The following is a 26,498-nucleotide window of genomic DNA, read 5'->3' as shown; positions in this document are numbered from 1 at the left end:
GATCAATGAAATGCTATAATACTACCAATTCTATATTTTAGAATTTTTCACTTCTTTCAGAATTCCCAAGTTAGATTTCCCCTTTGCTGAGAGGTCTGCCATACATACCCACCTGGGTTCTTTAGGATCTCCCCAATGGCAGAGGATCTGATTCAGTTCAACTAGAATGTATCAAAAATCGAATTAGAGGCTTTAAAAGGTACATAAACATAAAAAAAAAAAAAAAAGTCCTTGACTTCAAGACTTGGACAGTACAGTAAGAGCAGTGAATTATAACTCACAAAGCAAAACTCTAATCCTGACACCACTACATATTAGCAATGGTAGAGGCTTTTTTCCTCATCTATAAAATAGGATAATACTAACTTGTAGAAGTATAAAATTTCAGTAGGGTGAGTGAGTATTTGCAGATATAAACTCTACTATAAATTGTACTGGAGCACCCGAGTTCTGTTGAAAAAAGATACATTAAAGGATTTTTTTTAAAAATAAAAGCCACAATCCCACAGCTGCTTCAACTATTTTCATATTTTGCTTATCCCCTTCAAGTCCTTGTCTTCATATACTTTTTTATAAAGTTGTAATCCTGTGCACTAGGGGGAAAACAACATAGCATGCCTTTTCCAGAGCCAGATGGCCTAGGTTCAAAGACTAGCTCCTGAACTTACTGTGTGACCTTGGGCAAGATTCTTAAACCGCTTTGTCCTATTTTCTCTTCTATAACATTGGTATAATAACAACAGTACCTATATTACAGGGAAGTATAAGAAAAAATGAGTTACGGTAAACCATTCAGTATCATTTAGCACATGACAAATTCAATAAATAGCTAAAAAGCAAAAAACAAAATATAAACTTGATGTGCTGCTTTATTAAAAAACTTAAGATGATATCATAAAACCAAAAGTACACTATTATCTAAAGTACCATAAGATTCTTTTAAAAGGACTCTAAGATACTTTACATTGACTATTTTTCAAAAAATCTCCTTGCCATCCCCTTGTCCAGATATTTAATAATGTATAATAAAATCCATCTATTGCTTCATACTTCCAGTAGAGGTCTCCATCTAAAACATAATGTACCAGACTGAAAACTTTAAATTAGTATTCCTAGTTATTAAAAAAAAAAAAAAATCAAATATGTCAGTTTAAGTTTTTGCAAGCAAAACATTAAAAAATAAAGAATATCTCTGAAGTAAAAAGTGATTTTTCCCAGTGATTGTTATACGTTTTACTATGGGCTTTCCAATAATACTTGTCTTATAAACCTAAGACAGGAAGGGGAAAGAGATAAGACTGTTGATAAAATGACAAATCAAGTACATAATTATCATTGCTAGTGGCCAACAATTTACCTATGCCTCATAGAAGGTATGAGTCAGGAGACTCATCTTAATGTAAAAATAAGGGTCACAGTTTATAGTAGTAAAAAATTCTCTGACAATCTTCTACATTTATTCCTTTCAAATCAGAATAGAATAGCTAGAGTAATAAAGGCAACTCTGGCTTCTACTTGCCCCTTCCATCATTCGGTAATAATGATCTTAGGAGGGCCTAACAGAAAAAATATCCATATTTCTAGCTTACCAAAAAACAATGGTTAGACCATTTTCTTAAAATCCCTTCTAGTTCTAAGAATAACGATGCTATGTTTTGATAGATTAGGTAACCATATCCAATTCTAACTACATAATTCTTGTTCCTATCTTCAGGAATTTAAATTTTCAGATTCCATGAGCTATACTACTAAGGCCTCTATAAAATGTTACATTTGCATATAATATCTAATATCTACCTCAGCTTAACCACTTAAATGTGTAAGACCTGATAAATATCTTTAAGATTTGATATGTCCAAAAACTGACTGACAAATTATCAAACCGTTTGCTTAAAGCTAATAGTATTGCATGTATGTGTGCGTGCATGTGCGTGTGTTCACGCATGCACACACACACACACACACACACTTAAGGTAATCCCCGTAGTTTATAAAGAAGGGATATTCTAAGTCACAAAACTAGCAAGACTTTAATGTCCAAATTAGACCTAAATCTGAGGATCAGGTAGGCAGCGTAAAAACATAACATTTAATTTAGTGGTAATGAATCTGAATGGATTCACTGAAACAGCATGTAAGATTTCTGATTATAACTAATGTATGAATTTACTTTTCATTTCCACAGGGTGGATAACCTATAAAGAAGATTTTTAGACCAAAACAATTACTTCTTGCCTTGAGAATATAAAAATCAAGCAATGATCATGGTTTATACTAGTCTTTAATATAAACCCAAGTAATGAATTAAATTATTGTCTTATTTTTGCAGGTCATGCAACAGTCAGCAAAGTAAAGACTTTTTAATAGATAGATAGAATAGGAAAAGTAACTTTCCTCTGCAGTTATCATTTAGCATTTTAGCTGATTTTTATTTCTATGTTAAATTCCTAGGACATGAGAAATAGGAACATCCAAATATAAGCTGTGAAAAGGGACCTAAAAGTTTTAATATTCAGTATTAGCTCCCCTCTTGAATATAGATAATAAATAATTACAGATTTAAAAAAGTTAAAACAAAATGCTAGCAGATAAAGCATATGAAGGATATCTCCAAATTTCACTTCTAAGTCTAACCAGTAGAGTTCATTAAATAAACAGATATGGAAGCACCATGTTAGTAGAACATATAGAGTTAAGATTACATCAAGAACACATAGCAGGCAGTATGTTAGTCAATGAGGAAATGTTAGGTCAAATTAAGGTTGGCATCAAGACAAAGACACCTTCATCTTCCCAACTATTTTACAGTGGCCAATACAATTAGACAAAAGAAACTAATTAAAGGCATAAAATAATTAAAGGGATAAAATTTAAGAAAGAAGAAAAACCATCCCTATTTGCAGATGACATGCTAGTATATCTAAAAATGTTTTTAAATCAATAATAAAACTAATACAAACAGTAAAACAATTGAGTAAGGCAGATTATAACATAAAAAATCAATAACTTTCATGTAAATAAATGATAGCCAATTAGAAGATTAAAATGGAAGAAAAACCACTTTTACAGTAGGAACAAAAACGATAATATATGTAAGAATAAACTTTAAAAATGCCCCAAAACCTATATAAGAAAAAATTTAGACTCTTGCATGACACAAAAAGGCTTAAATAGGCAGACTTCCATTGTTCTTAGATAGCTCAATGCAATACCATCATCTCAGTTCTCTTAAGGTAATTTATAAATTTAATGCAATCCCTGTTAAAAACAACAACAAAAAATTAACAAGCTTTTTGCTGGAACTGGATAAAAGAATAGCCAAGAAAACGTCATATAAAAAAAAAACCCCACAAAACTATGAGATGGGAATGGCACTATCAAATATTAAAACATGCTATGCATGGGGCACCTGGATGGCTCAATCGGTTAAGCATTTGACTCTTGGTTTCAGCTCAGGTCATGATCTCACGGTTCTTAAGTTTGAATCCCATATCAGCTCTGTGCTGACAGCGCTTGGGTTTCTCTCTCCCCTCTCTCTCTGCCCCTACCCCACTTGTACTCTCTCTCTCTCTCAAAATAAATAAAACTTAAAAAAAAATGCCATGTATGCCACAATAATGAAATATAGTGAGGTACCATTTTTTAATCCCTCACATTAGTAAAACTTAAAAAGCTTGACAAGCACATAGCAAGGCTTTGGGAAATAGGCACTTTCATATACTGTGGTGGGAATGCTAAATAGTTCTTTCCCACAAAGGGAATTTGGCAATATTTAACAAACTATATATGCATTTACTCTTTGATTACCACATCAACACCCAATTTAGTAATTTGCTCTGAAGATATATCTCCAAACTTTAAAACCAGGTTTGTATAAGATTACTAGATTTGTAGATGACTCATATGGCATTATTTGCTCTTCTAAATATTGGAAACAACCTAAGTGTCATCATGTAGGGAACTGGTTGGATAAACCAGGATATATACACACAATGGAATACTATGCAGCTGTTAAAAAAAAGAATGGGACTTTATGAATTTATTTAGAGTGATATTCAAGATACATTAAGTAAAAAAAGGCAAAAGGCATTCTCCATTTCAACAGAAACTAAAAGTGTATATATAAATACATATATATATACACATATATTCTATATATAATTTTTACAAAAAGAAACACAGGAAGGATAACCAGATGCTAAGGAAACTAGTTATCAACAAAGCATAAGTGGAAGGGGTAGAAGAGAAAGGGAAGAGAAGAGGGTAACCTCCAAGTAGATCTTAAATTTTAATTTTATAATTTTATTAACTGTTTCACATATTCATAAATAAAATTTAAAAAACAAAAATGGGGAAAAAACAAGAATGAACACAAATGGAAAAAATTCGAATTTTACTGTATTTTAAGTGAATAATAACAGAAAAAAAAAATCCAATCACTGAGAATTTTTTAACAAAATACCAATATAGCTTCAGTTTGAACACTAAAAAAACTGCAAAGAAATTTGTAACTCTACTTAGCAAGTTTGTTGTTTGTAGTGTAATAATTCTTAAACTGTACTCTCTATATTACAGACCTGACCAGATGAGTAAATATACTGGTATTGGGTACTAGAGTTCTTAATGCAGGAGAAGGAAGATACACAGTATGGAAGAAGCCAAGAAGAAACTTGTGTGCATTGCAACTAGAGATGTCAGTATATATAGCATTATCATTTTTTTAATATGTATATTTATATTTAATCTTCCAATCAGTTTTCTAGGTGTGGAGGATGGTTTAGTGTTGGTCTGGCTGTATTTCATGGACGCGAGACACATAAAAGGCTTCCATGCTGTTCCACCATCTTGGCTCCTCCCTATGTATATTTATATTTAAAATAAAGAAACTTCCTAGCTCTTCTGCTGCAAGAGCCTGGAAGAAAGACAACGCAACAATCGGTACACCTGCCAACCAGATCTTGGTTTCGGTATACCATTCCACACTAAAGAAACCCAGAACTCCCTGGAGAAATAGCTGATGCAAAACACAAATAGGTAAGCAAAACACAAATTGACCCTGGAAGATCTTAATTTTGTCCGAAAGCATGGAAGAGCTCAAAAATAGGAACATGTTAAAGACACAGGAACCAGTTTGAAAGGGTTCCTACTGGCCAAACTTAAAGAGCAAAATACATAACAGATATTAATCCACTGTATAAAATAAAAATATAATAAATAAGAATGAAAATATTATCCTTACCATAGATTGCTAAGAAATGCTGAAAGAATGATAGAGCTAGAAAATAAGCACTATACATCCATTATAATTAACTGATTCAGGCAAGAATCATCAATGGACATTAAAACTACTGGGTAACAGTTTAACGGTGAGCAAGATATTTACATGCTCTCAAAGTATGTCCCCACAGGTTAATTATTAATTACAAAAGAGAAAATGAAAACTTTGCAGTAGAGAAACCAGAAGGACATCACCTTAAACCAAAGTTAACCTCAACAATAGGACAAAGTGGCATTTGGCCTCCTGCCAAAAATGCCTAACCTAAATCTAATCCTGGAAAATCATCTGACAAATCCAAATTATAGTACCGTTGGCTTGTGCTGCTCGAAAATTGTAATATCATGAAAGGATGAAGAACTGGAGATATAACTAAATGTAATACAAGATCATGGATTTGCAGGGTTGGGCACAATTGCTATAAAAGATATCTTTGGGATAACTGGCAAAATTTGAATAGTCTGTATATAATACAGATTAATATGATTATATCCATGTTAAGTTTCCTGAATTTGATAATTGTATTATTGCTACACTAACAGAATGTTTTATTCTTAACATAACTCATATTTAGGAATAAAGACCATGATATTTATAATGATATCAAATGATTATAAAATAGTAATAATAATATATGTATACCATCACATATAAAGAGAAAAAGATAAAGCAAATGTGACAAAATAGTAACTGGCCGATATAACTAAAGTGTAAGCAAGAGTTCACACAGAGTCAAAAAAATTTTTAAATCTTTAAAAAAGAAAACATAGCAAGGAAGGAAAATGATTAGGTTTACTATTTCTCAGATTTTTTTACTATTAGATTGAATTAATGAATTACAATGTGAGGCTACCTGGAAAAACTACTCACAAATTCAGAGGTTTGACTTTTTAATGGTGTAAACTAAGAAGATAATACAAACCACTTAAGTACACTTCACCTATCACTTGGGAGTGCACTTGGAGGTAGAGTGCTAAGGTAGGAACTTCTATTTATGAAGTACAAAGTGGTCTGATCGGTGTTCAAATACATTGAAATTTCACTTAATCTATGAACGATTATGAAAAGTGTAATCAACCTGAGCATTACTACTGACAATTTTAAATTCTAAAGTACTACAAGTAAGATACTTTCTACATAGAACCCTAACTTATGGTCTCTTCTTTGTCCTATTTTAACAGATAAATGTTCCTACTGGCCTCATGTGTGTTTCTATTAACATTTTATTTATTTAAAATGGGCTAGGAGAGGGACAAAATAAAATTTCATCTGAAAACACTTCATCATGAATGATGTATGATTATATAATAAAACTCATCTTTGTGCACGGAGCAACTGACCAATGTACCCCAGAAGTGGGAATTAACCAAGGACAACAGTAAGAACTCAGAAAGGTGAGAATTAGATATTTGCCATACTTCACAATAAGATGTATCTTCAAGCAATAGATTCTTACACAACTTTCTCTAAATCCTGCTTCATAAGAAGCAACACTTTATTTTGGCCCCACTAAATGGCAATGAATAAAATCATTTACTGATAGAAACAAAAGGTAAATATAGCAAGAACATGGGCTATTCCTGAGGATATTTAACAACTATAGATAATGAAGGGTGGTAAGACAATGCTTTGTTAAGGCAAGTCTATCAACTAAGGAACGAAACAGAAAGGCAAAAGGGAAAAAGTATGGTCTGAAAATATGTTAAAAAAAAAAAAAAAAAACTTTTCTACCAGTCCACTATGGCTGACACTGGAGATTGAGAGTTGGCTATTACCTATAGCTCTTTTCTTTTTCTTTCTTTCTTTTTTTTTTTTTTTTTACAAAGTAGCCCATTTGTGCCAAAAGAAAAGAATTTGAGTTGTGTAAAGAATTTTTTTCTAAGTGTTATTTTTTCTAAGATTAAATAACAGCAATTACTTCTGAAATTTGATGATAAAAATAAAATCTCACATATGAAAATGGTTTGAAAAATCAAGGCAGTGCATTAAAAAACAAGCTACTGTTAATATTGCTATTTTTATAGGAATTTAAACAATGTAAGTTAACTTCCCTAAGCAGAACTGGGACAGACCTACAAAATCCTCAAAAAGTAGAAAAGCATTCAGTAAGTTCAATAAAACAAATGGCATATCATTTGGAATGAATATCATAAAGTCCTATATAGGAAAAAACAACAACAACACCCCACCTAGATATTAAGGAAAACTTATTTTTAATTAATTTTTAAAATCCAAATTATGTAAATACAGTTAAGTTTGAATTGGTAATTCATATACTTTTTTATTCCCCTTAACTGAAGTGGAGCCCTTGTTAGCTTCTCTGGAGCCCAGAGACAAAGTATAGGGTGTGTCCAGGCTCTGTTTAGAGATGACAGGTGCAGCTTCAGCAGGTGCCCCAGACCAGATGTCATCTAGAGGTTTTATTCTGGATGTAGCCCTGGCCAACGTGTTGATGCCAAGTTAAACTAGTTATCTCAGCAACTAAGTTGGTTTCATTACAATACTTCAATCAGCTGTTCTCAAACTTCACACTTAAGAATCACCTGTGGCACACTTATTAAGAATACAGTTTCATACTACTATTATCTAAAAGCACCAATCAATCTTAGCACCACTAATATGGGACAACTAAATATTACATGTCTCATGATTCGATGAAAAGCACAGCACTATCTAATAAGTATGCCTGAAATACTGAAATTGAATGTTATCAACCTTTAGATCTATCAGTTTTCAGGAAATAAATACAGGGGATAGAAGAACAAGTTAACTGACACTAGAAGGAAGTGATCAACCAAATTGACAATTTAGTACAATCTGAAGAACAAATGACTCCCTTACTTCAACAAATCAATGGCATGAAAGGAAAAGAAAAAGGAAACTGTTAAAAGACTAATGAGATAAAACAGCCAAAACAGATTCAGCCCCACCACAAAATCTCCTGCGGTAAGATGGGGTGGACCCTGCAAACAGTGACTTAGAAACTATTGGAATTATGGGTCTATCATTCTGGGACAACAAATCAGAATGTGACAGCTATTCCTAGATATCACCAAGAGATTGTAGTTCCAGCAACAGGTTATTACAATGTACTTAGTCAACAGGGTATATATCTTGCAGACATGGATTAACTTCCACTTCACAACATAATGAATATGCAAAAAGTATCCAAGCACAAATGAGATTTCTTTATACTCTGAAACAGAAAAATACGTTAGACTCTTATTTTAGTAACACAATTCTTGGAATGCTTAATGAAATTCATAGATAATCCAAACATTACTGGGAGTAACAATTTATTCTAGGTCCCCCCAAAGTTATATTTCCAAGTGAATGCATCAATAAATTTCATGATAGGTAACCAACACCAATATCAACCAGCATATATGCACTTCTGAATAAACTGCATCAATCTGCCTATTTTCCTTGGTTCTACTATGAATAAACTGTACTAGCCAGGTTATTTAAATTTATTTTAAATTCAAAAGCCAGTATTTTTGCTTTTTGTAAAAACTGTGCTTATAACTTCAAGCCATAAAATATTTGACCACAACCTTTAACACTAACACCCTTATTTTTTAAAATCTTTTTTTTTGAAGGTTTTTTTTTTTTTTTTTTTTGAGAGACAGAGAGAGACAGAGCACAAGCTGGGAAGGGGCAGAAAGAGAGGGAGACACAGAATCCGAAACAGGCTCCAGGCTCTGAGCTGACAGCACAGAGCCCGACACGGGGCTCGAACTCATGAACTGTGAGATCATGACCTGAGCTGAAGTCAGACACTTAACCGACTGAGCCACCCAGGCGCCCCACTAACACCCTTATTTTTAACTCCAGCAAGTTTGGTTCTTAAAAAAACATGTACTTTTTTTTTCTTAACATTTATTTTATTTTTGAGAGAGAGAGAGAGACAGAGCGTGAGCAGGGGAGGGGCAGAGAGAGAGAGAGGGAGACACAGGATTGGAAGCAGGCTCCAAGCTGTCAGCCCTGCCTGATGCGGGGCCTGAACTCACCCACTGCAAGATCTCGACTTGAGCCGAAGTCGGCACTTAACAGACTGAGCCACCCAGGCGCGCCAACCAATACGTACTTCTAAACAGCTTTCCCTAACATTGAAATTTATGATCTGACTTCCCAATTTTTTAAGTCATAGAACTGAAGTGAATACAAAGTTTAAGCAGGACCATCACCACATTTCAACAAAAGTAATTACTACCCCACAAAACAATGTGATCAATAATTCTGCTCCAATTCTTTAAAGAGGCTTGTATGGACAAATTTAAAATCCAAATTTAAATATAAATATCCTGTTCTAAAAAAAACCCTCTAGTTTGAATGATGGACAACAGGGAAAATAGAGAGCAATTACTTGCTTTTCGAGGGGCTGCTGACTGGTCAAATAAAACTAATCATAAATTCTTTTGTCATGAAGAATATCAAGCTAATATGTGAACTACTGCCTGAGACTTAAAAAATCTTTATCATGTCATATTTTTTTTTGTTTTTTGTCTTTCATAACATCATGGTTTAAATAGTAGAAAAAATATTGTTATGAATCTACAAGGACAGCTTTCTCCATTCTGGACCAACTAAAGCCACTGCTTATCTTACAGGTTCAACTTTTCTTCTTCTATTTGGACTGCAATATTTCTTTACCTTTCTTTTACTGGCAATGAACACAAGATAATTTTAACATCCCCCTATTTCAAACAAATATTTAACAAGTACTACCAATGTAAGTTTGCACAGCCATTGATAAAGACATGCGAACAACAGCTCCAAAAAATTTACATTGGTATTTATGTATGTCTACATAAATATACACAATTACCTCTTATTTCTCATTTCCTTATTATTTTCTATATTTAAAATTTCTCTTCCTTAACCCTTATTTCTTCCAGTTCAGAGCTTCCCAAACTGCTCCAAAGAACCTACAAATATTCCTCAAACATGGGGTTTGGTACCACATTCCTGCGGTGTGTGGGAGTATCAGGGAAACACCATTTACTGTGGTTGGGGGAAAGGAGGTAATAAATGGACTTTCTCCAAACTGTGTAGAGATCCATATGCACATTAACAAAATAAAGTCTCTAAGAAGTCCTGCAATTAACCCAAATTTAGCTGCACTGCTCAAATTCATTCAGTCTTTTTTCAAGGAAACACACTGACATTTCAAGAAAACAAGTATTTAAAAGGCACAAATTGAGAATTTCTACTCTAATTGATCCTGAATACCAAGGAGTATGGTAATGATGGCGGTGGCAGGTCAAAGAAGCAAAGACTGAGAAAATCCCACTCACTCTGCCCCACATGTCCTCTAATTCCCAATTCGGACAAATACCATTTACACCAGTAAACTTTAGTCAGGTCTATACCACTCTGGAACATGTCCAGTAAGTAGACTTCACCAAATATTAAGAAAAGTTCTAAACACTTCACCTAAAAATATGTATTGAATACTTGCCTGCAGACTAATATACCTAAATTCCAATGAATCAAAATGTTTGTTTTTCATTCCTTTTGAAACTTCCAATATTACTCAGTTTGGCAATATGAAGGATTCACTGCAGTGATATGCTTTTCTATCAGTTCTAGTGGATTTCACACACAACCAACTATGAAAATACTGAATACACAACAGAATACAGGTAGGTTTACAAAAGAATGCTCCTATTTAGAAATACACACTTTTAGTTAAAGGCAGAAAATGTTATGTAAAAAACCGCAAACATTTTTGGGAGTTATAGTTAAGCTCCTAGTTGGTTACCTCAGTAAAATATGTGTCTTCAGTGAACGAACTATCTTGGAGTGAGTGAGATTTATTTCTACTCTGGGGCAAATTTGAGCTGTTTAAACATGATTTCTAAGACACAACATTAACCTGGCTGAGCTCTGATCAGTCTCACAACCTTCTCCACTTTCTACTCCTTTCCACAAGTCTGCATGCCCTTTAAAATGTAACAGACTATCAGAAGAGATCAAAATCAGGTTTGTTCAAAATGAAAGAATACAGTTTATAAAATTAAATTTAAAATACATACACGAATAATTTATTTAAGTACAGTTGTCCTTTCAATCTCTATATTACTTCTCTTTTTCTTCCTTGAAAAAAGCGAGTAATGTCTGCTTACCAATTCTGTTTAGCAATTCACAAACTCAGAGTATTACTTTATTTACTTGCTTATTACAATTTTGAAGCATTGTTTCACTTAACATCAAGAGATTCATTAAATGCTTTCTCTTAAAAGAGATAACGTACATGGTATACACTAACTACAGAACATATGAGTGTATTCATTCTATCTAATTGATAAATGTAAACTCTTCCTGTTGGTATAATCTAAGGGAGGGCTTTATTCACCAAGGGGAGAAAAATAGAATAAATTCACAATGCAATTGAAAATTCACTCTGGTGGGTACAACTCTACAGTGAAGTTACTGACTACTCTAAAGGTAGGTACATGTAAAAAAAATCATTTCATATTAGTTCCGTGCAATATTTTTTTTTAATGTCTAAGATATTTCACCTCCTTTCCAAAAAATCAAGTTTTATAATAGAAATATCAAGTCAACCTTGACTATAGCTATAGTAATGCTGGCATAAGCTACAAGAAAATTCTTCAACTAAGTATTTGAAATATTACCTAAATTTTCATACCAAGGCTTCAAATTTTTAAATGGGACTAACAGTAGTAAATTGCCCCCCAGTTTTTGCACCAAAACAAAACAAAATAAAATTCACTGAATAAATATAGAACATATTGTGTATATTGGCCATACATTTAACCATATGTAACTCTCAACCATATTTTAATTTCTTAAAATCATTTGCGACTGACAAACTGAATTGATAATAGACTGATTAAATGTTACAGAACATGTGTCAGGAATACAACTTTTTTTGTGCAATTAACAAATGCCCCTAAAGTCATTTGGATTTTTTTTTTTTTTTGCACTTTAATTTCTCCAACTATAAAATGTGGGAAATATTCCCTTACCATTTTATACTTATAGGGATATCCTAATAATAAACATTTGTGGAAGAAATTGAGATGTACAGGCCAAGAAAGGAACTAAGTGGAAACAAAATATATGTACATCATAAAGGATTAATACCCAATTTTTAAATATCGAGTACTGTTACTCATTACCAGTAGGCACTAACATTTAAAACATTAAACGCCAATGTTAAAACAAATCGTCAATTGCATTTTCAATTTTAGACTTTGAGAAATTTTTATACTCAATCTAGAAATGAATAAATGTATATGTTTGATACAATCAAGCAAACTTTTAGCAGACCACTAAACTCCAGTTTCTACATTCAATGACTGTCTATGTATGAAAACAAACATAGAAATGTTAGAATATATACATGGCCAGCATACTAGTTTGGTCTTCTTTATTTAAGTGTCTGTAATATCATGAAGATACATCATAACTTCCTTGATACTGGCTATATCTGGCTAACAGCCATCCATCTAATTAATAATGAAATTACAGAGGAATGTCAGCAAGTATTAAACTTGTAGAGTAAATGAGAACTAACATATATAATAACAGTCTTACAATAGGTCAAATGAAAAAGGAGTTCTTATTTAAAAAAAATATTGTGATTTACAAAACACACTGCATTATCTGCTCATCAGAAACCATGATATTCAACATGATATATCAAAGAGGGAACTCACAAAGTCACTTCATTACTATCTCTTACTATGAAGAGGAACTCTTATAGTTAAGTCACAGAATTACTGTGAAAGCTTGGCATCCTGTCTGCCAGTTAAGATTTTTCAGAGGAAGGTGTAAAACCCAGCATAATACATGTCCTCTAATTACACCACTCTGGAAAAAAATCTTTCAAGGTTGGTAGTACCCAATCTTTGACCAGCATATTTCTCTTGTATTTCTTTACAAGCCATACAAATCTTCACATGGTTTTATTTTCCAAAACAAATGCTTCAACTTTTTTCCTAGTAGCCTAGCTACAACCCCACAAAAACAAACCTGGAGAGTGACATATGGAGGAAAAACAAGTTTAGCTAAGGACATAGTTCAAAAAGCAGCTTCTAATAGGAGAATAAAGCTCAAATTGATATAAGAACAATGTGAAGAGTCGCAAACAACCCTGAAACTATTTACTTAAAAACAGTACTTGTAAGTATTATCAGTGAATGATATGATCTCAGGATAGAAATCACTACTGGAAAAAACAATATTTATGTAACTTGTAAAAAACTGGAATTCGAGGCAGTTAATTGATTATGCTAAAACTTGGTTAGTATGCATGTAAGTTCTTCAGAAAAACATCTCACGAACCATATATATCATTCAGTACCTTTTGGATATTAAATTTCAGTCAATCAATCCAATAAATATTAGGCATAACTTTAAACTGTGTTACAAAACAGTTTAAAATCCAAACAGTTCAAACTGATTATCAGAAGACCAAGACCTGTATGAATAACATTCCTCTCAATATTATAAATGGAAATGGGCAAGTGAGTATCACCATAAATATAAAATTCTCTACTTCTCACCACATTACTTCTCACCAAATCAACAGTTTTGGGGGGTTAATTTAATTTTACTTTGTTTTTCACTTTAGATCTTTATTTAAAAATGCACTCACACCTACAGCCATCACAGACAAACTAGAGTAAATAACAACTAGCCATATTTAATATTTTCTAGACTTCTGTGCAACTCAGTAACTATCCAAAAAGTTCTGTGAACTCTTCAGCTTCAAGCCTGAAGTCAGTCTAAGATAGCCAATAGAAAGTACACCTGGGCAATTACTGCATTTCCTACTTCACAGTGTTGAACTTAAGACAGAGTATCTACATTTGGATACTGCATTTGGAGCAATGAGAAGTGCCAAGCTCAATCTATGCAGAAGCTACATTAACTAAAAAAAGGCCATCCCTTAATACCATTATCAAAAAGCAATAAATATGAAGAGCATTATTTTAGTTTTAAATAACCACCACCAACTAAGGACGCTCTATGAGTAAGTAAGCATTAAAAATGAAAGATGACCTCATAACAGGTTACAATATGAAAATATTCCTAGCAGAAAAAAATAATAATACAGCTTAATCAGGAAATATCTTTTCTGAAGTGTATCACATTATCAACTGAACAATTTACTTTGTCATATACAGTCAAAGGAGGGAGAAAATGAAAAGAAAATCGAAATCATTGTACTCCACTTCGTAATCTTCCTACATATATAATAATCCTTTGGAACGTTTTGAAGTCACTCAAAAATTCCAAAGTACTCTAAAAACTCTCCTGGGTCACCTAAGGCACCAGCACGTTATGCAGTGTAGAAATATTCTACTGAAAAACCACTCCGTTACACGGTTCCACACAAGAGGTTTCATTTTTTAAAAATCTTAAAGTCAGGATTTTAAAAAGGCAAAGGAGTTTCGAAGGCAAAGAAAAATTTTCCCAAGGGATACAAAGTTTCATTAACTATCTTAACTCTTTTACTAAGCATCACCTCTCTGCCCCTCCGTGGATATCAAGCCATCAATAACAATGTCACAAAAGAATGTTTACCAAGATGGGGGGTAGGGTGTCACCTGTAAAGATCCTGTATGAAAAATGTAAACAATCCTAAAATAGATGAGGAAAACTTTCACCTTCCTACAACCTCGCTTTATGGGTATTTGATGTTTCTCAGACTGAAAAAATGAACAGAAGTTTAGAGACTGCTGTGCAAGGTTTGTTTGGGGGCTTTCTTTTGGCTAAAAACAAATCTCCCCTTAAGTCCCTCGATTCCAAATACTGTGGAAGAGTCACTACTACTCACCGCAAGTAATACTGTTTTAAAGCAAAGGCAGCGTTAGAACAACTTCTGGGAAAGTTGAACTCTTCAACAATTTCTCCCCACTGATTCTTCTCAGAAACCTGTTAAAAACACAGCCACACTTGTCTGAGAGTGCACCATCCAAGAAAACTCTAACCTAACTGTGAAATAAATACCCATTCTACAGAGATCTGTAGATACCTCAAGCATCAGTGGGTGTTTCAGATCGATCCGTAAGAGTTCCTAAGCAAGGGCTGCTCGAATCACCGTGTTTTCACCCGAGAGCCCTGTATTTAATAGCACTTGTTTTGTTTGGGGGGCGGGAGGGGGGGGTGGTGGTGGGTTTGTTTTGTTTTTGAAGCCCGGACAATAACCAATCGCAAGTCCCTCTGTCGCCCCCTTTTAAATCTCAACGCGGTCCGTTTACACTAAAAAAAAAAAAAGTTCAAAAGGATCAATACTGTTCCGGACAGCGACGTCCGCAGGTTCTGGGGGGGCCGGGGCCGGGGCCGATTCCGATCCCTCTCCCAGATCTATCCATCTCCATAGGCCCTTCTTTGAGGCCTACAGCTTCTGCCTAGCCTTGAAGCCTAAGATGGCTATTTGGAGACAGGTCCTGGTTTCTTTTGTTAGCTGTATAAACCGAGGGCGACGGGGCCGAGGCTGTGCCCCCGGCTGCCGGGATCATTTCGCAGCCGATTATCGATGTTAAACCTGCCCGCGCTAATTTTGAGTTGCACGAAAACTGCTCTCAGAGTCTGTGTGTCTCTGTGTCTCCGCCTGTGCTAGAGCGGCAGCGGCGGCAGAGCTGACTCGCGAGCGAGCGAGCGGGCGGGCGGGCGCGGGCGCGGGGCTCGGGCGGGCGCCCCGCACGCCCGCACTCCCCGCCGCGGCGCTCAGACCCCGTCGGGCCGGCCGGGCACCGGGCAGGGCGCGAGCCGGCGCCGGGCCGCCCGCCCGCCCGAGCCCCGCGCCCGCCGCGCGCACGCGAGCCACCAGGCCAAAAACAGCCCCGCCGCCGTCCGCCTCCGTGCCACCGGCTGCGAGCGAAAAGAACGCCTTTTGCCCCCGCGGGCCACCCCCCCAGCCCCGAGCGCCCACTCCGGGGTCAAAGGAGACTTTTTGGAAGAGGCCAGCGAGAGGGAAATACAAATTAAAACTTCCACTCACCTTCGCGAATCCGCCTAAAGTAGTGACTCTGGTGTAGAGACCGTGAAGATCCAGCTCCTTCCCACCCACCGCAGGGATTTTTTTAAAAGGCGACCTGCGGGAGAGAGAAAGCCCCGCACTTGTCAGCCGGGACCCCGCGCCCGGCCCGGGCGGGAGAGCCCCGTTCGCCCCGGCTCGCCCCGGCGCTGCCCCCCCGGTTCTGCTCTCACCCTCTGCTGTGGTGGAACTGCCGCAGCTCGTCCAGGAAAGCGAGTCCCTTTCTCCGCTCGTCCGGAGGCGCCTTCCCCGTCGAGTTTGCCATTATTTTTTCAAAGGAGGTTTTAAAAAAACCCAGATCGGTGTTTTAAAAGCGCCCCCCGCTCCCTGCGCTTCCTACCAGAGCCCGGAGCCCATTCCTCGGCCGGCGGCGGCGGGGCTCAGTCATGGGCCGGCGGTGGCGGCGGCGGCGGCGGCGGCGGCGGCGGCGGCGGCGCAGGGAGGGAGGGAGGGAGGGGGAGGAGGAGGAGGAGGAGGGGAAGGAGGGAGCAGGAGGCCAGGGGGAGAGGAGGGAAGGAGGGAGGGGAATTTCTAAAAAAGTTTAAAGAAATCGGAGCGAAACTAGAGGGGCAGGCGACTGCCGGATCCGCGCGAAGCCGCGGGGCGAGCGCGGCCCCCACCCCTTCCTTCCCTCCCTCCCCGCGGCCCGGCTCTCGCCCGCCTCTCAGCGCCGCCGGCCCAGGCGGCTCGGCCTGGGGACGCGATTCAACATGGTGCTGCTGCCGGGGGCGCGCGAGCGGGCGAGGGGAAAGGCGAGCCGACGGTGAGGGGCCGGGGCGGCCGGAGGCCGGGAGTTTCGGCGGCCGCGGCGGCGGGGCTGGGGCAGGCGGGGCTGGGGGTGGGGAGGGGGAGGTCTGTGTGGTGGTTTGTGGAAAGAGGGGTGACAGCGTGTATTCCGGCCGCAGCTCCGCGGGGCCCTCGCACACATTCACGCGCGGCCTCCGCCGCGGCGGCTGGGGCGTCCCCGGGCAGAAAGCACCGGCGGCAGCCAAGCCGCTGCGCGCCGCCCGCCCGCTTCCTTCCCCGCCAGCCTCCCTCTCTGCCGCCGCCAGCGCCGCCGCCACGGCCGGGCAGCCAGCGCCGCACAGCGACCCCCGAGGGCCGGCCGCGGCACTGCGCCTGGCTCCACACCGCCCCGGCAGCTCCTCGCGGGGAACAATAGACTCAGCTCGCCGGGCTTAGGGTTCATCTGCAATGTGCCGCACATTTCACACGCACACAAAGCCGGCGGAAAGGGGGGCGGCGCGGGGAAACGGCCACTACCGGTTGTTCCAGGGTTAGGGGTGGAGGCGATGTTCGCGTCCCCGGCCCGGCTGTTGGAAGGGCCGCCTCTGAGTCCCTGCCAGCCCGACACAACCGGTCTGGCGCTCGGGAGGGAAGGGAAGCTCCGAGGGGCAGCTCCTCACGCTACGCATCATTCACAGATCGGAATAAAGTCATATTTGTTACCTTTTTTTTTTTTTCCCCCCAAGGTCTAAAGGAATCGGCTTTTCTGAGCCTTGTGCTAGTATTTTGGGGCCTGATTAGCACATTTTCCATGAATTATCCACAAACTAACTTTAGCAAACTGTAAATTAAATACAATGTGAACTGTCTGTCCTAGTTCTGTGGAAATACAGTAATGCTCTTAATTCATCTTGCCTTTGGTTTCACATATCAAACTAGATTATTTTATGCTGAGTTATGCAAACAGTAATTAAACTGGTTGGAAACCAATTCTTTGAACCTTAATAATTAACGTTTATATTTTTACATTAAGATATCTTAAAGGTAGAAGCGCTTAAATAGTGAATAATGCCTTGTTTTTCCTTGCTTTCTCTCAAATGTCTTAAATGCCATCCCCGTAGAAAATATTTTGAAGGTTAATAAAGCTGCTTAAAGGGAGACTAATCTCAACAAATACTCCCACCTAAGTTTGCATTTACAAGGGGTGCTGGAGACGGCCCTTTGCTACAAATGCTAATTAAGCTTCACAGTGTGGGGCGTATCTTTATTCCCATTTTAGTGATCGCCACTATTAGCAAAGTCATCGACTAACCCAAGGTCACAGGCTTATACAGGTCTGGATGATTATTTCAGGTAGTAGTTCCAATGGGAACATTTATTTGCTGGTGAAAAAAAAAATTATGTAATGTAGTCCAGCATGCTTCCGGTGCTCACTCTAGGAAACGGATTTATTTCCCAAGTAAAGTTTGTCTCTTAAATGGGGTTGGAATGAGACTGTGGCTAGGAAGTTCCTGACACCCAAGGGCCAGTGAGTGTCTGAGACGGAAGCCAGTGAAAGGCGGAGACCCAGCTGGGGGAGTGGAGAAGCTGGGCCGGGGCCGGAGGCAAGAAGCGGGGGGTGGGGTAGGAGGGAGACCAGGTCATCTGTCCCTTCCCCCACCGGTCCTCTTAGGGGTGGTGGAGATGTGGGCCGCAGAGCTGCGAGGCCGGCGCTGTGCGGATTCCCTAAACGCCGCACTTGCGCACAGCCCCTTACGTAACTGTCAGCGCCGGGGATTCCCTAGAGGGGGTCATTCTATTCAACCATTACACACACCCCGGGCTGCTGCCGCCGCGCCGCCGCCGCCTCACAAAATGGCGGCGCCCATAGAGGAGACAGCGGCCGCCTCCTCGGCCCCATTTTGTGGGAGGCGAGAGATCTGTCAACATGGAATACCTCTGCTGAGGATGCATCCGAGTTTGGAAATCCTGATGAAGAGATGGAGCCGAAGGGAATCTCGTTCAACGGAAAATGTCAACGACTTCTAGCACCTCCACGCTTTTTAAAAAAAATTATTATTTTCATTTTCTCGAAGAAAGCGCCAGAAGCCGCCGGGGTAATTGTAACTAAGGGGAGAAGGGAAAGCTGCGGCGTCTCGGTCGCTTTGGTTGCTCTTCCGCGCTCCCGGCAGCTGACCGCGATTTCGCGGAGGGTCGCCTGAGCCGCCCGTCCCGCTCCGAGGGGACGGGGACAGGGCGACGTGGAACGACAGCGGCGGCCTTAGTAGCGCCACTTGTGCAGCGAGACTTTTCGGTAGTTTTTAAATGCCAGAGTCCACAGCACCGTCGGTACCCCTCGTCAGAGTCGTGGGCTTTGGGAACCTCGGACGCCTTTGCTCCGGGAACTCGCGGTCGGCCGGGAGCAGGGAAGCCGGGTTGCGGGGAGCGGGCCGTACTCGGGGATTCGGGCCGCACTGGCCCACCGGGTGGTCGCGATCCGGACCCGGGTCCTGGATGCTGCTGGTGGGGCAGGAGTGAGAACGAGGGCATGTCCACTGAAATTTAGGTCGTCCGAGTCGGGATCTAGGGTTGTATGTTGATAATGTCTCCGGTCAGACGTCAGAACATCTTTTCTAGCATCCCACTCTGCAGTGGGCATATCGGTCTCATTTCATATCAAAGGGCAGAGTGGAGAAATGACATTTATTTTTATTTTTATTTTTATTTTTTAAGGGGAGGTTGCCAGTTTTAAAGCACTGCTTGCTGTTAATGTGTTTATGTGTATACACACCTGCATATACAATAGTGTGCTTTGCTTTTAAGTAAGAGTATCGAAGGGCAAAGACCTGGAGTGGGAATCTAACGTTTTAATGCCTTTAAAAAAAATTAAGATGTAATGTGTAACTGAAGAGTTGACTTTGAAAAAAAAATCTTTCTCTGAAAAGAACCCATCATATTCAAAATGGACTCCTAAAGTATATCTGATGAGTAGAATATAAATTCATAACATTTTGGATATACTCTAGTCAAAGAAAAAAAAAAGATAAAATTTGATGTTTCACAGATTACTACACGATTCAACTTCCCCAAGACCAGAAAAATGTAAGGCAAAAGTAAGCTATTAAGGATATTCGCTTGTAAGAGGAATGCTTACATGGTTTAAGGGAAGGGGAGGTTCACTGATGAAACTTAAATGTGCATTATACAAGTAATTTATTTACACACAAAAAATTTTTTTTACAGTTGCAGCAATCATTTGTATTTGCATGACTTTTTCTTTTTTTGTGGGTGTTTTGGCAGTGTTGATTTTGACCCTCATATTTCCTCTCTAGGGCAAAGCTGCATTTTTCTGCAGGCTACGTCTCAATCACTAAGTTCCATGCCCTGCCGCACCCGAATGCTAGTTCTGGTGTGTGCATTACCAAGATACAGTTTCGGATCCTGTCTGTTCCTACTGATGTTCTTTATATTTAATAAATTTAGTGACCACTAACCAGTCTGTATCTCTTGCCAGAATACCCACCGTATCTTAGCACCCAAGTACCCAGAGTATTTTTTTATGGGATTGCACTAACAGTAACCCTAGAGAATAGTATTACGTTTCTTTGTACCATACTGCATTTCCTATAGTGGGCAGCATAGAGCAGGTGGATCCTGGAAGAAAATGATAGAGAAGTGCAACAGTTTTACAATATTCTTTAATATTCTCTAATTTGATGATGTAAATAAAATATAATTCATAGTTTTCAAGCATCAATAGAAATCATTCCTATAAAAAGTACCAGTGACAGTGGAAATTGTTGAAACTCAATTTGTATAGTTTACTGTTCTGATGAGAAATGTTGACAAAGCCTTTTTGATGTGAAAAAATGCAAAAAGTGTGGTTTTTAATTGTAACTGCAAACCCTACACATCATAATTACAAGTTTGTTATTTTATATGCCCCTCTGATCCTTATAATCAGTTTTAATGTTATATAAAACTTAAAAAACTAAACCAAATTTCAAATCAAGCATGTCAGGTTACAACAGCTGAACTACCTTAATTGAGGAATTGGTACATCGATTCACTGGAGACATTTTTGGATTTTAAGTTACTCTATGGTTTAAAAGAATTGGTTGAACAAGGCAGTTGAACTTAAAAGTTTTATGTCTTTAAAGATGATCTTAAGAGGAAAGGAATTGTTGGTAAGATAAGAGAATGCTTTCACCTTTTGCTGCTCTTGCCCGTGTCTACTGCTGTACTTTTTTATGTGGGCTAACTTGTCTTGTTTGAACCTTTGATTATAATATCAAATCATAGATAAGGTCTTTCTTCATGATAGCAACTCTTAAGGATTACTTGTAACTACGCTTTTAAAAAGTGAGGACATAGTTTATTCTACTGCAGGTTAAGGTTTTAAGTAGATATTCTGAATTTGCAGTGGACAGACTTTTGAGTGGTTTGTTCCTAAAGGGTCTGATAAGTTTTGGGATATTTCTTTGTTGTAATTTCTTTTCAATAGATATTAAAGGCTATGCTTTGTACATAAATCCAGTGTAGTAAGACTTAATAATTTAAAAAACTATATTTTAGCCAATTATAGTGTTCTTTTGAGAGGCATCCCCAAATGTGCTTTTCACAGGGAGCTGTTCTCATTAGGTCAGTTACCTAATCTTGAATTTTTTTAATTGTTACGGGTTTAAGGTGCTACATTTGTGCATTGTTATTTATTTCATCTAATTTGGTCACTAAAAAAGAACAGTAGGCCCCAAACTAACTGTGCTCTTTATAAAGCACCACAGTTTTTACTAATTTAATGGTTTATAGTATTCTAAAAGTTATGAAAACTAGGAGAGCATAAATACTAAACCAAGGAAATAATTATTTTTTATCAATGCAGTTTACTAAGTCAGTGAATAAATACTTATTGAATGCCTACATTGGGCAAAATGGGAGAGAGGGCGAGAGAAATTGACTTAGCCCTCAAGGAAATTATACTCCAGTATACTAGATTTTTCTTAACTGCTAGCTTTAGAAGATTATAACAAAATATTCAGACCATAGAGTTCTTAATTTTTAACACTTAAGCAGGATGTTTAGCATAGAGTTAAATTCAAAATTCTGCTTAGAATAGAGACATTTAAATATAATTACGTACAAAATTATATTACTGTTAGGATCAGTGTAGTATTACTGTTATTCAAAGTGCTGTAAAAATATTAATAGCAGCATTTAAATCACATCCTTTGAAAACTCAGATCCACAAAAAATATGATTCCAGTAATTAACTTTTTAATTATGGGAAAAGCAAGGGAGTGTAAAAAATATACTACTGAGCAAACGAACAGGAATTGTTTTAATGAAATTTGATTTTCTGTTTCAATTTTTTGGTACATTGACTCTTCTGACATTGCACTTTGCTATTAATTTAAAAAAATTAAACTCCAAAGACACATTAATTCTGTATTTAATGCAAATTTAATTCTTGACTAGCTGTAAAGCTTAAAGAGTTGGCAGTCTTGTTGGTGAAACAATAAAATAGGAATTAGGCTGAAATGCAAAACTATGTAATAATTAGGTTTCATAAATACATATATAGGTTTTCCTCTATAGCTGTATGAATCAGAGAAGTATTGACTTAATAATAATTTGTTTAGTTTTTGTTTTTCTCTGAAAACATACCACAAACTGCATGTCAAAATTGAAAGTCAACCAGAGCCAGTGTGAATTGTTGAGGCTTATTGCCATCCATTAAGGGAAATTCTAACCAAAGGTTTAGTGGCAACAATTTTAAAGGTGCCATGGTTCTTTGACATAATTTGTGGTATGTAGAACTCAAAAACATTCTAGAATAATCTGTGTGTGATAATGTACATGAGAAATACTATCTGTTCTTTGGGGGCATAAAATACCTGACTTAATATTTACATGTAACTACAATGCTTGCAGGTGTTTTAAACAAAAATGAAAATTTTAAGCGTGTTGCACTACATCTTGTAACCAAATTATTAATAACATAATCTCTTATTAATAATACCAATATTAAACAGCCATTAGTCATTATTGCTAGCCTAAATAAGTGTAAGTGTAGGTCCTGTTCTAATGTCTAGTAATTTTAACTGCATTTAAAGATAGATTTCCTCAAGTTTAATCAGGGGTTAAACAATGGTCCTCCTCTTCTGGAAACTGAAAAGAAGCTTCCCTCCCTTTAGCGTATGCAAGAATTTGCTTTCTTCCCACTGAATTAAATCCATCCTTGACATTGCCATTTGCTAACCTCAGTTGTTTTATCTGCTCCATTAAAGTTAGGGCCACCAAAAATAATGATACCAAGACCACAACACCCTGGGTGGGTTTGTGCCTACCACAGATATGCTCCTTCCCACCTTATCCTTGTTCTCAATGTCAGTTTAAGAGACTTTTAGAACATTACTCTTAGTATTATTTCTAAACTGGATAAGAGAGTTGACTTGTGGTCTATATATGGTGTTCAAAGAATCCACTAACCCTGTGAAACACTGTGTTTGTTCATTCTTATAGGGCGAGGGTCTCAGCAGGCATGGGCATCTTAAAGGGCCCTGTGATACCCAAAAAGCTAAAGTTCTGTTTGCTAAAGACAAGTAGGAAGTTTAAAGCATCACTTCAGGGGCTGCTTTGTATTTTGTGTGTGGGCCTCAAGGGAAAGGCATTTTGAAACTTTAGTTAAGGAATACCTTGTAGTTGATCAGATTATAAGAATTACAGCCAACAAAAATCTGTTTCTAAAGGACGATAGGTTTTTTAAGAAAGTTTTATTAAATGCATTTAACCATTTTTCAATTTGTTCTCTACTGAAAATGTATGGATAAGAAGTTAAATTAATTCAAAATGGGTCCCCAAAATAGCTCTTTAACTTCTTAGGAATGCCTAGGGATATATATGCATTTATTATAATTGCATGCATAGTAGTGCGTGTTTTGTGTTCCTGGGTGACAGTGATCAGAATGTTACCAATGGTGTGGCCAGGTCACACTGCAGTCTTCCTGTTCTCCTTTGTACTTACTTGCTCTGCTCTTCTTTGCTCCCTTTTCTGAGGAATGTCCCTAGAAGTTGGCCCAGACCTTGCTTTTGTGGAGATATCTGTCAACAGAGCTTTATCTCCCAGCAGGGTCTTGTAGCTTATCTGTGGGTCCAGTGTATGATAATTAGAACTTAAAGGATACTAGTCAGACTGCAGTTCATCATAACCTTTTTTAAAAATGCTAAACCACTTCAGTCCTAACTGCATTTTCTAAATTGTTCAGTGGCTATTAGAAATACATTAATTATTTCTGTGCTCCTTTTTGGATATAGATCTTTATATGCATAATTATTGTTATTTAAAATTTATAATTCCATGCATTGTTTTAGGGGTGGGGGAAGGTTAGCACCCTTCTTGTTTTCCATGTACACTAACATTAAGATTTTGGTGCACTCCCTACTGAACCAAAGGGAAAGGGCATATTTGAGAGAAAACATGTGCTTTTCTCAGACTCCAATAATTAGGCTGATGCACTTGATTTATGTTACACATTGAGTTCATTCTTAAGGTAAACATTTTACAGTATGCCTCCTGGCTCACAAATCAGTTCTTTTTCTTCTAAACATTCCTCTGTCTTGCTAATAAAATCCAATTTCCGGAATCATACTTGCTAAGCAAATGTGTGTAATACCATAAATTTATCCGAATCATTTATTATTTAAAGAATAGTGTATAAGAATTTAAACAGAAGTCATTGATCAGTGAAAGTGACAGAAAAGAAGCAAAATAAAAATGGAATTATGGTAGAATAAACTAAAAGGCCTTACTTTAGGGAATTATTGGGAAAACTGAGCTCAGATATGAGGTCTGGGGCTTTGTAGGCAATACTTTATCTTAAATTAGAATCTGTAGGAATCCCCTTATCACTTAGACTTTCTTTGCCAGTGTGCATTGCTTGTTTAGTAACCAGGTAAGAACATTTGAAATACAACTTATATAACATATTTATAACTATTACTGCTACATATGGACTAACATTTTTAGGCTCATTGCTGTACCTTGTAAAAATTTTTAATGGCTAAGTGCCCTATAAAAGGCTACTTGCCCTGTAAATAGGTCTTAGCTCTCAGTCTGGTACAGCTTGGCAAATTCTTTTTGACATAGCTTGAGTTGCCAGGAATGTAGGGGCATCATTCCTTGCCCATGAACATACATCCTCTTTGCTGGTGAAGGTGAAATCTGAGCCAGAGGATTCTGTAGGACCTAGTACAGTGGCCATCCTCTCAGTGAGCACATTTAGGGAAGCAGTCTTATTGCTCTCTTATCTTAATAATTTGTTATCTTTCTGAGATTGTGTATAACCTCACTTGGAATGTTATTTCCCTGAACCATTGTGCTTCACAGATGTTGTGACCGTTTCCCCTTGGGAAATATCAAGCCAGGCCAAATATGTATGACCATGAGTGTGCATGAACTTGACAAATGAAATCGGTATCTTTAAAATTATCATACTCTTTTTCTTAAAGTCACAATTTAAAGCTGGAGGCTTCACTCAAAGTGTCCGGTAGCATATTTGTCCGTTTGTTTGTTTAAAGAACAGCAACACATTTAGATTTAATTTGTTTTCATGAGACAGCTACTTTTTTTCTTCTCTTTTTCTTTCTTTCTTTTTAGTGTAGTCCACACAATGTTACATTAGTTTCAGGTGTACAACTTAGTGATTTGATAATTTTATACATTACACTCTGTTTACCACAACAGGCAGCATTTTTTCTGTAGCCCGGAATAAGCTGTGTAAGAATTAAAGGACACCCTCTGCTGAATGTAAGGCAGGTACCTCCATTATTTTCCCACAAATTTTATCATGATAAACCAGTGCCATATTCAGAACTTTAAAGGAGGTTTTTACTTCTCGGTATCCAAACATTGCACACATTATTCAGGTAAAAGACACTGGTATCATAAGAGTTCCTCCCTTAATGTTTTTGCGGTAATTGAGAACAAACCCTGTATTTAAGGGATGTATTGTTACTGTATCTTTTGAGTTTCCACAGCCAAAAATATAAGAGCAATAACTAGGTACAGGTCTATTATTTTTAGAAAAATTAGTTTTATTCAGTCATCGATAAGAGACACTCCCCACCTTATAATTGAGACTCAGTAAACCACAAAGTTCAAGAAGGGTTGTGTAGCAAGTTGCAACTCTTCCAGTGTTTGCGTGGTGTTATGCACTTGTCATTCTAGTGGTGGTCATTTGCCAGTCTTCTTTGATGGAAGAGAGACTGGCTATCCAGGTTTCTCTGTGTTGACTGACAGGTCTCAAGTAAGAATCTATTTTCCATGAAGAAAAGTAAATAAATGGAAAGATTTTCAGAACAGTAAATCTTACCTGAATGTTCCATAATCTCTGGACCCCGTTCAGAAGTGACCAAGACAAACCTCAAAACATAAAAGCAAAAGTCGGGCTATACTGCAGGGGACAGATTCTAATCTAATTAAGAACCATCAAATGAAGTCAG

At 37.8% G+C, this 26,498-nt stretch overlaps 1 protein-coding gene and 1 long non-coding RNA gene across 2 annotated transcripts in view; one reads left to right on the top strand and one right to left on the bottom strand.

The window, feature by feature from the left end:
* Positions 1–16,691, bottom strand: part of ARID2 (AT-rich interaction domain 2) — a 169,441-nt gene extending 152,750 nt beyond the window's left edge. Inside the window, 3 exon segments of the mRNA XM_030322394.1 lie at positions 15,090–15,187; positions 16,257–16,350; positions 16,466–16,691. Of these exon segments, the coding sequence (XP_030178254.1) occupies positions 15,090–15,187; positions 16,257–16,350; positions 16,466–16,557 (284 nt within the window). The 5' untranslated portion in view covers positions 16,558–16,691.
* A 2,005-nt stretch (positions 16,692–18,696) lies between these two features.
* On the top strand, positions 18,697–22,969 carry LOC115518848. Its single transcript, XR_003970333.1, has 2 exons — positions 18,697–19,114; positions 20,330–22,969. It is a non-coding gene; the product is annotated as an uncharacterized LOC115518848 (long non-coding RNA).
* Positions 22,970–26,498: the final 3,529 nt, after the last annotated feature.

Source organism: Lynx canadensis, chromosome B4, assembly GCF_007474595.2.
Source record: "Lynx canadensis isolate LIC74 chromosome B4, mLynCan4.pri.v2, whole genome shotgun sequence".
NCBI lineage: Eukaryota > Metazoa > Chordata > Mammalia > Carnivora > Felidae > Lynx > Lynx canadensis.
This window is presented reverse-complemented; position numbering and strand designations above follow the sequence as displayed.